The sequence below is a fragment of the Erithacus rubecula genome (assembly GCF_903797595.1).
Source record: "Erithacus rubecula genome assembly, chromosome: 21".
Classification (NCBI taxonomy): Eukaryota; Metazoa; Chordata; class Aves; order Passeriformes; family Muscicapidae; genus Erithacus; species Erithacus rubecula.
Genome location: NC_136673.1, coordinates 3,749,529 through 3,763,446, shown reverse-complemented (window position 1 = coordinate 3,763,446; position 13,918 = coordinate 3,749,529). Strand labels below are relative to the sequence as shown.

At 49.0% G+C, this 13,918-nt stretch overlaps 3 protein-coding genes across 4 annotated transcripts; 1 reads left to right on the top strand and 2 right to left on the bottom strand.

The window, feature by feature from the left end:
* Positions 1 to 146: 146 nt before the first annotated feature.
* Positions 147 to 2,739, bottom strand: SURF6 (surfeit 6). The gene is made up of 4 exons (XM_079324166.1): positions 2,613 to 2,739; positions 2,068 to 2,283; positions 1,394 to 1,485; positions 147 to 946 (listed from the first exon to the last, which is right to left on the bottom strand). The coding sequence occupies exons 1-4, from the start codon at positions 2,704 to 2,706 to the stop codon at positions 278 to 280; spliced, it is 1,071 nt and encodes a 356-aa protein (XP_079180292.1). The 5' UTR covers positions 2,707 to 2,739; the 3' UTR covers positions 147 to 277.
* A 1,087-nt stretch (positions 2,740 to 3,826) lies between these two features.
* MED22 (mediator complex subunit 22) lies at positions 3,827 to 9,718 on the bottom strand. 2 transcript variants are annotated; one of them, XM_079324168.1, is made up of 4 exons: positions 9,544 to 9,718; positions 9,088 to 9,168; positions 8,615 to 8,823; positions 3,827 to 5,158 (listed from the first exon to the last, which is right to left on the bottom strand). In XM_079324168.1, exons 1-4 carry the CDS (start codon positions 9,664 to 9,666, stop codon positions 4,960 to 4,962), a joined length of 612 nt encoding a protein of 203 aa, XP_079180294.1. In that variant the 5' UTR covers positions 9,667 to 9,718; the 3' UTR covers positions 3,827 to 4,959. The 2 variants fall into 2 exon arrangements, with proteins under 2 accessions (XP_079180294.1, XP_079180295.1); XM_079324169.1 differs by having other exon boundaries at positions 4,956 to 5,152.
* A 3-nt stretch (positions 9,719 to 9,721) lies between these two features.
* RPL7A (ribosomal protein L7a) lies at positions 9,722 to 13,400 on the top strand. The gene is made up of 8 exons (XM_079324167.1): positions 9,722 to 9,797; positions 10,284 to 10,404; positions 10,654 to 10,803; positions 11,528 to 11,668; positions 11,984 to 12,063; positions 12,380 to 12,510; positions 12,871 to 12,940; positions 13,242 to 13,400. The coding sequence occupies exons 1-8, from the start codon at positions 9,795 to 9,797 to the stop codon at positions 13,344 to 13,346; spliced, it is 801 nt and encodes a 266-aa protein (XP_079180293.1). The 5' UTR covers positions 9,722 to 9,794; the 3' UTR covers positions 13,347 to 13,400.
* The last annotated feature ends 518 nt before the right edge of the window (positions 13,401 to 13,918 follow it).

Below are 13,918 nucleotides of genomic sequence, written 5' to 3'. Positions count from 1 at the left end.
TGTTTGATCTTTTTGCCTTTTTGTTTCCTCTACCCCATTCCCAGTGGATGCAAAGAAGACACTGTGCTGGCCATCAGAGGAAATGACAGCAACTGACATTTCCCCTTTAGAAAAATAACAATTCCTATCACAGATCAGCCAGAAGGTGTTTCTTTAGAAAACTTTATTAACAAACATACAACTGTTTTTTAGCATGATGAGGCTGGGAAGCTGTGGCAGTGCCTGCCCCACAGTCCCACCCTGGAACCCCAAAGCCAGGAGAGCTGCCTCGCTCTCACTATAACCCAGCTTTTTTCAAGTCCTCTGGCAGAACTCGGCCCTTCTTCCGAGCTCTGGCTTTCTTCTTCTCTATCCTCTCCTTCTTCTTCTTCTGGATGTTCTTCTGGCGCTTGTCCTGCCTCTGCTGCATCTTCTCCACCACCCTCACAGTGCGTTGCTCCCACTGCCTCTTGCGCTGGGCTCTCCGCTTCTCCTTGCGCTTCAGGGCCTCCTTCAGACGCTCCTCGTCGTCACGGATCTTCACCCCCTCTGCCTTGTAGAGAGCATTTGTCCATTTTATCTTGGTCTCCAGCTCCTGAGCTTTCTTCTCGTCCTTCTCCTTGAGCTCCTCCAGTTTATTCTTCCTGATCTCCAGCCTGCTCAGCAGCTGCTTGTAGTTCTTGCCTGTCAGAGGAGTGATATTTCCTTTCACCGCTTTCCTCTTCTCTTTTTTCTTCTGGATCTTGTTCAACTCATTCTCTTCATGAACTTCAACCCTGTTGAAGACAATATCAGCTTTGCTCTCCTCCTTTTTGTTTTCTGGCTCTGCTGGTACCTCCTCAGTTTCTTTCTTCTCCATTTTTGCCTTCATCTTCAACTCCTTTCGCCGGCGTTTCTTTCTCTCTCTCTCATACTTCCTTCGCTGCCTCTTCTCCAGGACTGCAGGGGTTAACTCCTTGGCATTGTCCTAAGGAGAAGGATGGACATGAATGAGAAGCCTTAAAGAGTTAAAGCAGAAGTAAAGGTGGGCTGTCCCCAAGTTCCTGAGTTCAAACTCCTCCTAAGAAGCACCACCTGTGTTGTGAAGCTGTGACTCACCTGTTAGAGACACCAAACACAGTAACAACATTTCAAACACTTTGCTTTCCCTCAACAGCTTGTACTGTTCCCTTTCAGGCTCCCACTATGCTGCTTTTCCTTAAAGATCCCCAAAGGTGTGTTCTCCCTGAAGATGACACCTCAGAGGTTTTTCTATAGAACACACACAGGTCAGCTGGCAATATCTACAGGCAATTCCTTATGAGATGGAACCAACTCAAATACTTGTGAGATCCTGTCCCACATGCCCTGAGAGGCTGGGGAGAATTTCCAGTGCATGAACACACATGTGGATACACATTCAGAGTCCCCATACCTGTCCAGAAGCCTTTTTAATCTTCTCGTGGAGCCTCTGACGCAACAGACTGATTGCAGAAACAGAAGGGGAACTCAGTTCACTTTTACTTCCTGAAAAAGAGAGGGAGAAAATAAAAATACTTCAAAAGCAGCACCAGCTAAACAGTAGCACTTCCTCTGGCTATGGGAAAAACTCTGGGAACTCTTTAGATGCTGTGAATGGAACAGAAAATCCAAACAAACACAGCTTTCTATTTCATTGGTTTCTTTAGAATTTCCCCTTTTATCATTCAACACTGCCAGCAGTGGCCTGGCATGCCCTGGGGCTGCCTGGCAAGCCAAAGACAAGTACCAAGCTTGTGGAACAGAGAAGCTCAGGACATCTTTTCTCTGGCTTTTCATTGTCATAAAGGAAAGCTGAGCTGGCAGGACAGGGATTGCATCCACGTGTAATTCCCAAAGTTCCTCACATGCACAGAACCTCTGCAGCTCAGTGAAACACCGTTTCCAGAGAGCCACCCAGTGGTGATGGCACAAATTCCTGTCCATAGGCAAAAGCTTCTCAGGCACATGGAATAAGCAAAGATGTTTTCAGTTCAGGCTTTCCAAACTAGACTTGTGTGAAGCAAGTGAAATGCAGCCAGCTCAGCTCAGGTCACTTTAATCAGACCATGGCAAAGCTGGAATTCTTACCTGCAGCCAAACTCTCCTTTCTGTTCTGTGTACCACCCTGTGGAGATGATTTGCTGGTTTGAGGGGCTGCTTTTTGTCCTGGAGTGGGTTTGCTGGTGTTAGGAATTACTTGTTTGGCTGAAGGAGCATTTTTCTTCTCAGTTTGCTTCTTGGGCTTCTTTTTCTTCTGTTTCTTGACCTGTCTGCCACCATCCTCGGGCTGGCCTGGCTTAGACACTAGAAGGCAAAAACAAAAATAAAAGAGGCCAATGCTACATTCCCACTCACAACATTCAGTTATTACGGACCGCTAAAGTTCCAGCACTGCAATGGCATGGTTTAATGTGCAAAAAATATAGGTTTTAGGATTTATTTAAATAGACCAAACATCCTCGCAGACTTCTGTAAAATCCCAGCTCTCCACATCCATCACTCAGTGAACGGAGACCACTGATTTCCAGAGCTCCCAGTACAATGTGCACAAGGCGTCCGGGAGCTCCGCGTTTCCGCAGATCCCAGCCTCCCACAAACCGGCCGCAGCGGGCACAACGCTCCATTCCCAGTACCAAACTTCCTCTTGCGCGCCTCGGGGCCGTGCTGCACGCCAGCCCTCCTGGCCAAGCCCTGCAGGTAGGAGTCCTGCGCGGCCAGGCTGGCCATGGCCACCGGCACAGGAGCAGCGCCCTCGCCGGGGCAGCGCGGCGCGGAGCCGGCAGGAAATGATGGGAGAGCGGCGCCGGCCGGGAAGTGACGGCACAAAGGAGCCGGAGCCGCCCCGGGGCTGGGCGAGCGCGGCGGGGCCGGGGCTGCTGGGGCTGCCACCCCCTGCTCCTTCCAGGCACTCCCCGCTCCTTCCAGGCCCCCCCGCTCCATCCATCCCCCGCTCCATCCAGGCATCCCCCGCTCCATCCATCCCCCGCTCCATGCATACCCCGCTCCATCCATCTCCCGCTCCATCCATCCCCCGCTCCATCCAGGCATCCCCCGCTCCATCCATCCCCCGCTCCTTCCAGGCACCCCCCGCTCCATCCAGGCACTCCCCGCTCCATCCATCCCCCGCTTCATCCAGGCATTCCCCGCTCCATCCATCTCCCGCTCCATCCATCCCCCGCTCCATCCAGGCATCCCCCGCTCCATCCATCCCCGCTCCATCCAGGCACTCCCCGCTCCATCCATCCCCGCTCCATCCAGGCACTCCCCGCTCCATCCATCCCCGCTCCATCCAGGCACCCCCCGCTCCATCCATCCCCGCTCCATCCATCCCCCGCTCCATCCATCCCCCGCTCCATCCAGGCATCCCCCGCTCCATCCATCCCCCGCTCCATCCACCCCCCGCTCCATCCATCCCCGCTCCATCCAGGCACTCCCCGCTCCATCCATCCCCGCTCCATCCAGGCACCCCCCGCTCCATCCATCCCCCGCTCCATCCACCCCCCGCTCCATCCATCCCCGCTCCATCCAGGCACTCCCCGCTCCATCCATCCCCGCTCCATCCAGGCACCCCCCGCTCCATCCATCCCCCGCTCCATCCACCCCCCGCTCCATCCAGGCACTCCCCGCTCCATCCATCCCCCGCTCCATCCATCCCCCGCTCCATCCAGGCATCCCCCGCTCCATCCAGGCACCCCCCGCTCCATCCAGGCACTCTCCGAACCTCCCTTTAGTGGAGGACAAACCGAGCTTCCCCCGCGCCGGGGTGAGTTTCGTGGTGGTTTCTGCAGCCCCTGTACGGGAGCAATATAATATAATGCTCATCTCCTCATAGTGTGACATTTTCTCGAAGCCTCGTGGCTGAAAACACACGCCTTAAAAATTATACAAAACAGTTTTTATTAAGTCGCCTAATTACAAAAATAAATGGAATGGAAGAAAAAGAAACAAAAAATATTAGCAAAATTCACATCCTAAGAAATGAGACATTACAGCAGAAAGCTGGGGAAGCTCAGCTCAGTTGTTGGAATGCACTGGTGGCTCTGTGGTGCCTGTGACACCCAGCTGTGGTGACACTGATCAGTTCAGTGGCATCTCCCTTTCAGCTGCACAGCTCGAGCCAAGGCAGAGCCACCACAAAAGGAAAGGACTGAAGATGTGCTGAGCTGCTGAACAGCTGCAGACCAAGCACCAAATGTGTTTCTTTGGAAGGAAATTGAGAGTAACCGAGTATCCCCTACTGCTCACAAGGTTTTTCATTAAGACAAAACTAAAAGCCAACATAAACAGTGGCTCCATGTTAGCTCTAGATTATGTTAACAGGAATTTCTGTGTAAACACTGAGGAAGGAATCAACTGACTAAAGCATGACACTGCTGCTCTTTGTGGCTTTGAGCAAGTGGCATCATTGACCCCTCAGTCTGATCCCTGGCTGCCTGTTCTTCTTCCAAAGGGGAACACTGCTCTTCCATGAGGGTCTCCTGCAATCCTCCTTCCAAATCAAGAGTTCAAGTTTGTAAAGCATTTTGACAGTGAAGACTGTTGTGTAAAAATAATATAAGACTCTTTACAATAGACCAGAGGTTGTCAGATGCCATCCTGAGAGAGCTTTAAAGCAGCCAGAATGTCAATAATCTTGGGAAGCAGAGTAAAAACCCCCAACATGCTCACTGCCCCCACATTTAGCTCAAGTTTATCCCAAAGAAATTCAACTCCCAACACTCACACGGAAACAAACCGGACTACTAAGGAACTCTACACAGAACTATCACGTTAAACCAAACCTGACTCTAATTTGTTACAACGAGATTCACTTTGTGTCTACACATCTCTATCTCTGAAGGGACAGGAACACTCCCGGCAAGATCCTGGCGTGGAGGAAGCACTGCAGCCCTGCAGGGAAGGGAGCAGAAGCTGCCAGCACAGCTCCCGACAGCGGCAGGAAGGCTCCGCCGTCCCCGCCCGCATCCAGCCGGATCCTGCTCAGGAATGCTCGGCCGGGCCCGCCCCGTGCCCGTTGACGTGCGGGTGCGACGGGGTGGAACTCTGCGAGGTGACAGCGCTCTGCTCGGCTGCGGCGGCTGCCAGGGGCATCGAGAGGCTCTCGGGGGACAGCGTGGCAAAGTCTTGTCTCCAGTAGGCTTCGCACAGTGGGAGGTCATTGCTGTCACACAGACTGTAGCTTTCCAGAACAAACAACCCCAGTGAGGAGAGGGCAGGTGTGGTGACAGAGGAGGGGAGGGATGGAAAGGGTGGAGGGAGCAAGATAGAAGCAAAGCATTAAGAAAATGGCAAAAAAAAAAAAAAAGTTGGATGTAAGGTCTGTGTTCATGAAATCATCCTAAGTTGTGCGTCTTCCCTAAGACACCCCCCCTAAGGGCTGGTCCTAAAAGTTCTTGGGCCTGGTGAACATTGGGGCAATTTCAGAGACAGAACTGGCCACAAAATGAAACAGAGCCTCAATTTTAATCCAGACACTCTGAGTCTCTGAAAAGATCTGAGCTGATATCCTGGCACCCCCAATATTCTGCTAACTGACGAGTGAGACATAGACCTTACCCACAATTACTTTACTTGGAATTAGTCTGCAACCTATGTGAGGGAAAAATAGAAATCCTGCTCTGAATTTTACTTCAGAAAAAAAACCTGCCACAATTGTTTTGGGGCCTGTCCCTGTCACAATAAAGAAGAACCCTATTTGCACCCTTGCCCTTTCAAAAAAGTGCTCCACAGGTTTGTGTCTTCCATTGAAGTTTCTCAGTTTGATATAAAGTCCTTACAGCTCCTGCCTTTTCCCAAGGAGCCTGAGCTAACAGTGCCTCTAAAGCAGCTGGTTGGATTCCAACTGGATGAACCAGCAGTGTGGGAAATGAGCATTTTAAACAACTGGCTAATTCTTGCCCATACTCTGAGGAATACAAAGTGGAAGGGCCAAAACTAAAAAGAAACATGGAAGGAACTGGAACAAAACCAACATAAATCCCAAAGAGAGGAAGGAGCTGCACACACAAGAGACACCCAAGACAAAATGAGTGCTGGAGCAGAAAGCAACTTGCATTCAGAGAAAAACAAACCCAATGGGTCAAGTGATTTTGTTGTTGCAGCTTTATTTACATTTGTAATGTATGGACTGATGCTTAGGGAAATATTTTAAGTATAGAAATATGAGACAGTTCATATTGCACAAACATGGAACATGTGAGATTTAACCCCACACTCAAGACAGCTCCTGTGATCTCAGAGGAGGGAGCAATGGAACACAAATGCAGGTCTGGGGGTTAGGATGAGAGAGGGCAAGCTGGACTTGCAGTTACCACTTTGGGGAACAAGCACACAAAGCACTAGGTGCAAGCTGAGCTCTTTTCTGGCAGCATCACCCAGCTGGCTTTGCAGAAGTGAGAAGGCAGTGGATACAGGTTTTATATCTGGGACTTCTGTAAAATCCCTTGGAAGATCAGCCCCCAAACAGAGTAGAGCTGGGTTCTGTTAACAAAGACCATCAGGACTGAACCAGAACTACAACTCCTGTTCTGTCATAGACTTCAGGCCATAATTTCCCAGGAGAACCTGACCACAGCATCCACACATAGTGGCAGGGGGGGTTGCTCTCCACATCTCAGCTGTGTCAGAAACAGGATTGCTTCTCCTGCTGCCCCAGTTAGAACAGTTCCAGTCTAAGCTTCACCTCTCAGCTAACACTCTTCAAAAGTCAGGGTCAGTGAGCAGCTCTGCACAGCCCAGGAGCACTGGCCAGCCTGGGACTTCACTACTCCCCTGAGGCACCCAGCCAGTCTGAGTGCACAGGGACAGCTCTAGAAAACTACTTGATCACAGGGCAGGAAAGGAAAGGTTCCCTCAGGACAATCTTCTCAGGTTTAGTTTCAAGGACCTGCTTTTGGGTCTCATCAAAAGCTCCATGTGCACATAAAAAGCCTGGCAAACACCTGACCCTACAACTGAAGGGGCATTCCCAGGACAGCAAGGAACTCCCCTGTGGGGGCAAACAGGCTGCTGTGTTGACAGCCACTGAAACATGGTTGTGACATAACAGGAACCCTTTCCCCCACATTAGACAGTAAGATTTCATTAAAAATATTGTTTGTATTCTAATTATAAAAGGGCTTTGAATAAAACACTGTTTCTGTACTTACACAGACACATTTCTTTGGTGCAGAAATAGACAGGAAAGAGCACAAGAAGGGAGGAAGTGCTAAAAGCAAATGACCAAGTGCTACATGATAACAAAGTGTCAGATCACAGCTCTGCAGACTTGCCAGGTTTCCTCAACTCATGACCCATAAGAAAGAGCAGGAAGGCAAATCCATCTGATGTACACCAACACTTCTGCTCCCATGTAAGTTCTGTCAGCAAGGGTTGCTTTATGTGGCACCTGGGGCCAGGCAGGTGACCAGACCATGCCAGCATGGTCCAAAAGTGAGAGTGAGCAGCACACAGTGGTGGCAGCCTGGGGACAGGGTGAGGGAAGCACACCTGGCACATGTGGGGCACTTTCATCCCACACCACATCCCTTTGGATAAGCTCACTGCTATGTCTTGGACCTATCAGCACCTGCACAGGTGCTTGGGTTTATGATCAGCACAACCTCCTCAAAAAACTGAATAAAGTTTGAAAAACAACTCTAAATCTTTATCTCTAAGCTGTGTAATATTATTATTTTTTTTCACTCTTAAAATACACGTATTACTCATAAACAATGGCCTTACTTTCAAAGATATTGAAAAATTTAGTTGACTTAGCTGGGGTTATAGGCATTCAGCATTCTTAGAAAAAAAGGAAAAGGCAGACATAGAAAACCTGGTCAGTAAAATTTTAAGTAAGATTTTTTTTGAAGTTAAGTGTGTGTTAAAAAATCTTAGAATTATTGCACTGACTTCACTTAGCTTGGAAAGTGCAACCAAAATAATAACCAGGTTTACATTTGTTCACTTCTGCTTTCATTTACTGCATCACTAACTAGAAGTGCTGGAGTGCATGACAAAAAAAAAAAAAAAATAAAGTGTCTGAATTCTCTAAAGTCTGTCTGCTAAATAAGAGGCTTTTAAAAATATTAAAAATCCCACAAACAAATCAGTAATAAGTCATTCCTTAGAAAATCCTATCACAATACTTCATAATTCAATGAAACTGAGCAAGTCCTTGCAAATGTTGACCCCAGCAGGACTGGAGGCAGCTGGGGGCAGTGGACTGTGAAGGAAAAGGCACAAAGTGTGACCAGGTCACTTGTGAAAGGAGCCACCACAAAGGTGAGGTGACATCAGGACCCAGCTCAGCAAGCTGGTCTCTGCAGGAAGAGCCAGAGGCTCCTTCAGAGGGGCTTCCCCCAAGGAAATTCATCTTTTTTCTAATGATTATAACAAGAAGCCTAAGGAAACTACCTATCAAACCTGGGATGCTGTGAACAGCTCCTTCACCAGGACATTTTTACCCTGTAGAGTATCTACAAGGAAAAGGCAATTGCTTTAGTTGCAGAAAAACAGTTTAACCTAATTAAAAGCAGAACTGAAAATTTTTGGGAACATTCTCAACACCAATACACTAAGGGCTATTTGATGGTCTGGACTAACTACCCCAAAAAGGCCTGGAGTTGTAAGGCAGAGTCCACTGCCCTATTTGTACCTGGAAGAGTAATATTCTTCTTCTAGCTCGTACAGGTCAATGGAGATCTCATCCCTCAGTGCAATCAGCTTCTTGTCACACTCCTCCTGCAGGCTCCGCAGCTGCTGGTTGCGCTGGTTGATGGCCTCGTTCACAGAGGGGAAATCATTCAGGATCAAGAACTGCTTCAGGTCAGACACCAGTTTCATCAGGGACTCACCAGCTCGGACCTTGCAGCAGCGAGAAAATTCACCCATCACAACAGGGCTTTGCTCCAAGATCACCCAAGCTGCTCCTTCAGCTCAAACTTGGATAAAAACTCCCACAATACGTGACAATACATGAGAATTCTGACCCAGCCTTCCCCAGCCACCTCAAACACAAAGTTATTCTCCTTTAAGCAGTCCTTGGGAGTGATATAAATATCCAAAATTGAACCCAACAGCCCCTGCAGGATGTGCTGCCCCAGGTCTGAACAGGACAGTGCTACTCACAATATTTGCAGCTCTGACATGCATCTCGTAGTTATCTTGCTCACCCTGGGTTGCTCGAGAGACTTGAGTTTCATCCTCGATCTGGAGAAAAAAAGTACACAAAGTCTACATACTTAAAATTCAAACAGACCATTACTATACTATATGGTATAATAGATGCGAATATACATGTGGATATGTATGCGAATTTCCTATATATGTGAAATTCACATATGTATGTTTAATTCATATAGTATTCAAGGCCAGGTTGGACGAGGCTTGGAGCAACTTGGTCTGGTGGAAGGTGTCGCTGCCCACAGCAGGGGGTGGAAGAAGAAGGTGATTAAAAGTCTCTTTAAAGTCTTTAACATTGGTGGATTCTGGGAAAGGTTCTCGCCTCTCCGCTCACGCGCTTTGCTCTCCCCTCACAGCCCCTCATTCCCTTCTCCTTTGGGGAGCCGGCCCGCTCAGGCCCACCTTGGCCGTCTTGATGATCTCGGTGAAGTTGTCCATGATGGATTTGACATCGTCCTTGAGGCGTTTGTTGTAGGACTGCAGCAGGGTCTCCTTGCTCTGCGGCAGCACCCGGGGCTGCGCCATGGCCGCGCCCTCCCCTCGCGGCCCCGCCCTCCCCTCGCGGCCCCGCCCCCCCGCGCTCTCGCGAGATCTCGCGCGCTGTAGATATCTCCCGCCATGCACCGCTCCGCCTTTCTCTGCTACCGCCCAAGATGGTGAGTGATGGCGGCGGCGCGGGGGGGGCCGGGCAATCCGCCGCCATCTGGGGCCGCCCGCCGCCATCCGCCAGCGCCGGTGGCTTGCGGCAGCGCCGCGAAGGTGCTGGGCTGCGGGGGGAGGCGGTGGAGCGGTGTTCCGTGCTCGATTTGCCGTGATGGGGGAAGGCCGCCTACGGGCCCGGAGCCTGCGGCTGCCGCCGGCTCGGGCAGCGCGGCCGGGCCGCGGGGCGCTCTCGGGGCAGGTCGGGTCCCGGTGGTCACTTGCGCCGTGGGGATATCTCGGCTGCTCTCGGGTGAAGCGATCGTCACGCTCGCTTTAATCCGTCTCCGTCAAGTAAAGGATTTGTTCTCTAAGAGAACTGGGCGAGCATGGGAGGCCGCCACGCTGGTGAAATGCTTGGGAAAATAAAGGTGGGCTGGTAACTTTTCCAAGCACGTGAGTTTTGGAGGCAAAAGAAGGCAGAGTGTGTTTCTTGCTTGCAGCCGAAAGGAAAGAAGGCTAAGGGCAAGAAGGTGGCACCGGCCCCTGCTGTAGTGAAGAAGCAGGAGGCCAAGAAGGTTGTCAATCCCCTCTTTGAGAAGAGGCCCAAGAACTTTGGCATTGGTGAGTAAGTGGATAGTTGCTCCCATTTTTTTTTTTCTTATTTAGTGAACAGATGTCTAATTTATAAACATTAAAACTGTGGAGTGCTGTTCTTGTACAAGGTGCAGATGATGTGAAAGAATATTTGCTATCTGAGTGCTCGTGCTGACACATTACCACCAAGATCACTGATGCTCCTGTGCAGTTCCCCTGCTGCTGCTGCTGCTGTGGATTTGGGGCAGCCCTGAGCTAAAGGCTGTGTTTTTTTAGGACAGGATATCCAGCCCAAGCGTGACCTCACCCGCTTTGTGAAATGGCCGCGCTACATTCGGCTGCAGCGCCAGAGGTCCATCCTCTACAAACGCCTGAAGGTGCCTCCTGCCATCAACCAGTTCACCCAGGCCCTGGATCGGCAGACAGGTGAGGATGTGCCCCACGAGGTTCTCTTGGCTTGGGTTGTAGATGGGTTGTGCTTCAGAAAAGGGGAAAGAAAAAATAAGCCAAAGGTAAGATGGGGTGTGTCTGTGGAAGTGTCTTAGATAGGCTTTAATGGCAATCAGAGTGGTATCAAAATCAATTTGCTGGTTTAAATCTTGGATTGCTGCTGTGTACCCTGAAAGGAGATTTGGAAAATACTAAAGCTCTATTTACTGCCCCAAACCCTGCATTAAATAATAACTGTGATTTCATTCTTCCAGCTTGTTTAGAACTGCCCAGGGTGGTGTAAACAAATTGCTTGAGACATCTTTGGGTGTGCAGGTTTTGGGGGAAAACCAACAGGCTGGTACTGAAGGAAAAAGTGATTTAGGGATCTTCTGTGAATGAGTCTATGCAAAAAACTTCTGACCTATATAATAACTTCCTCCTCATAGAAGCTTCTTGATTTGAAAGAGTCATCCCATCTAACCATAATTGCTGTGGGGGCCCACATGCATTTCCTCATCCAGTCAGAGATCTCAGAGTGCTTTTCTCTTGGGCTGTGCAGATGATGATCACTTTTTGCTGTGAAAAAAAAAAAATGAGATGGCAACCACCAAGATCGCTGATGCACTATTACAGTATTACAGATACTATGACAGGATTTTTAAAAATGAATGCTTAGATTTTCAGGTCATGCAACTAATTAGTAGGTGTTCTCTTCCAGCCACACAGCTTCTGAAGCTGGCACACAAATACAGGCCTGAAAATAAGCAAGAGAAGAAGCAGAGGCTCCTGGCTCGTGCTGAGCAGAAAGCTGCAGGAAAGGGAGATGCTCCAACCAAGCGGCCACCAGTCCTCCGAGCAGGTAAGTGTACCTGACTGAGGGAATATGGGAGTGTGGCACTTGGTGAGGAGTTGGTTCTTAACCAGACAGCCTTGGACAAGCTATGGCAATGATGTTATGAATTTCTTCACCTGAGCTCAAAGTGAAGAGCAAAATAGACGAGCTTTTTAACCCTGAGCTCTAGCAAATTGTCCATGAGATGTCTTTGTGCCACTGATGTGAAAAGTTTTTGTAATTTCCGTGGTGATGCTGTGCTAGGGAATCAGAGTGGGCTTACAAGAAAGCCCTGAAAATAGACTGAGATCAATCAAAACTTACCTAGAACTTGTTTTTCAGGTATTAATACTGTCACAACTCTGGTGGAGAACAAGAAAGCTCAGCTTGTCGTTATTGCCCATGATGTAGACCCCATTGAGGTGAGCAAGTTACAGGCTGCCTGTGTGATTTAGGCTGGGCTCAGAAGTGCTTTTAATGCAAAAATGGATTATAGGACAAATTGCATGGGAAAAAAAAATACACATTTGCCAGAACTAGGATGCTTGTGTGTGTTTTTCCTGGTTGAACAGTGAGGCTGGGCCCTTGCAATGATGTTTTTGAATTTCTTCACCTGAACCAGCAGTGAAGAGCAAAACGAGCTTTTTAACACTGAGCAATTGCCCCAGGCCAGGCTGCCAGCCAGCACAGGGGGATGCTCTCCCTCAGTTACTCAGCACTCCCTTCCCTTTCTTTCAGCTGGTGGTTTTCCTGCCAGCCCTGTGCCGTAAGATGGGGGTTCCCTACTGCATCATCAAGGGCAAAGCCAGGCTGGGCAGGCTGGTCCACAGGAAAACCTGCACCTCCGTGGCCTTCACCCAGGTTAACCCGTAAGTGTTTGGGAGCTCACGTGTTTGTCTTGTGGAGAAAGCAAAATGCCCTAAGCACAGGCTCTAGGGCAGGTGGGTAGCAAATATGGGTCTCTCTGAAATAGTAAAATTAAAATACCACCTCTGTAGTCTGATAAAAATGTCTGTATCTAATTCTGCAGGTGCAGATTGTTTTGGTTTATCAAAAGGGTGGTTACTCTAAAATCTGAGTGCAGATTCTGAGTTTCAATGCTTTGCAAGTGATAATTTTGCTTAACCTGAAAAATTGGGTTGCCACTAGCAGCTCTCAAATTCTGTGGCAAAATATTTATGAAAAATGTTAAATCTAGGCTCTAAAGGAACTAAAACTGTCATCAACAGGGAGGATAAGGGAGCCCTTGCAAAGCTGGTGGAGGCTGTCAAGACAAACTACAATGACAGATATGATGAGGTAAGATTCTCTGTGCTGCTGGCCTTGTCTTTTTACACTGCAGGCATTCCCAGAAGGGAGAAATGGGGCATAGTGACAGCTTCTGCTACCTAAACTTCATATCCCAAATCCAGGAGTTACAGGATAGCTCAGTCCAACATCCCTCATTGGGAAAGATGTTTAAGCTTTTCTTTGTTGCCCCATAATGCAGTGCTTGAAATATGTAGGATTTTCTAGGTGAGGGAGCTCTTCCCCTAGTGCAGAATTGAGTGATAGAGTAAGAGCTGGAATGAAGTCTCAAACTGTTCTCCCTTCCTTGCAGATCCGTCGTCACTGGGGCGGGAACGTCCTGGGTCCGAAATCTGTGGCTCGCATTGCAAAGCTGGAAAAAGCAAAGGCAAAGGAACTGGCTACAAAGCTGGGCTGAGGATGTACTGCAGTGCACCATGTTCTCTGTACATAATAAACCCCAGCTGTTTCACTGGTCTCTGTTCCTGGGAGTGTTCTAGGCAGGGAGGAGCACAGTGACATTGCTGCACTTCTGTGCCTTCCATCCAGTGACAGAATAATGCTGGGCAGAAACTGCTGCACAGAGCTGGTTAACTTGGAATAACTTTCCTCAATTACTAGTTGTGTGTATTAACTCCTTTCTCTTCAACACACAGCTCAGCTGCACATGCTCTGGGATTTTGAATCTAACTGGGCTGGGCTAGTTCTTTCTGGCTTTAAGCCTGGCTTGGTTTTGCAAGTCTAAATTGGAAATAGCTCTCCATTTCCCCTTAAGAGTGGGTTATAGTATGGGTTACACACAGTGTTACAGCCTTCCACACCTGCAGTCTCTTGTAGTGAAGGCAGGCTGAGGGGGAAGAATCCAGACCTTCCTGTGGTTCTGTTCTTTCCCAAGTGCTGACTTGGTCTGGTGGCACTGTGGAGGCTACCAAGGCTCCAGCTATGGTAATTGTGTTTTTGCCAGCACTCATATTGCAAAGCCACAGGCTG

Bases quoted from the DNA above. Each gene is read 5' to 3' on its own strand.
- SURF6 (XM_079324166.1), bottom strand. From the start codon at position 2,706: ATGGCCAGCCTGGCCGCGCAGGACTCCTACCTGCAGGGCTTGGCCAGG. The intron at 2,284-2,612 runs GTACTGGGAATG...TTTGCCTTCTAG, and splicing joins GGCGCGCAAGAGGAAGTTTG to TGTCTAAGCCAGGCCAGCCC. The intron at 1,486-2,067 runs GTAAGAATTCCA...TCTCTTTTTCAG, and splicing joins AAAGGAGAGTTTGGCTGCAG to GAAGTAAAAGTGAACTGAGT.
- MED22 (XM_079324168.1), bottom strand. From the start codon at position 9,666: ATGGCGCAGCCCCGGGTGCTGCCGCAGAGCAAGGAGACCCTGCTGCAG. The intron at 9,169-9,543 runs GTGGGCCTGAGC...TTTTTTCTCCAG, and splicing joins AGATCATCAAGACGGCCAAG to ATCGAGGATGAAACTCAAGT. The intron at 8,824-9,087 runs GTGAGTAGCACT...CGCTGCTGCAAG, and splicing joins ATGTCAGAGCTGCAAATATT to GTCCGAGCTGGTGAGTCCCT.
- RPL7A (XM_079324167.1), top strand. The intron at 10,405-10,653 runs GTGAGTAAGTGG...GTGTTTTTTTAG, and splicing joins GCCCAAGAACTTTGGCATTG to GACAGGATATCCAGCCCAAG. The intron at 12,941-13,241 runs GTAAGATTCTCT...CCTTCCTTGCAG, and splicing joins ACAATGACAGATATGATGAG to ATCCGTCGTCACTGGGGCGG.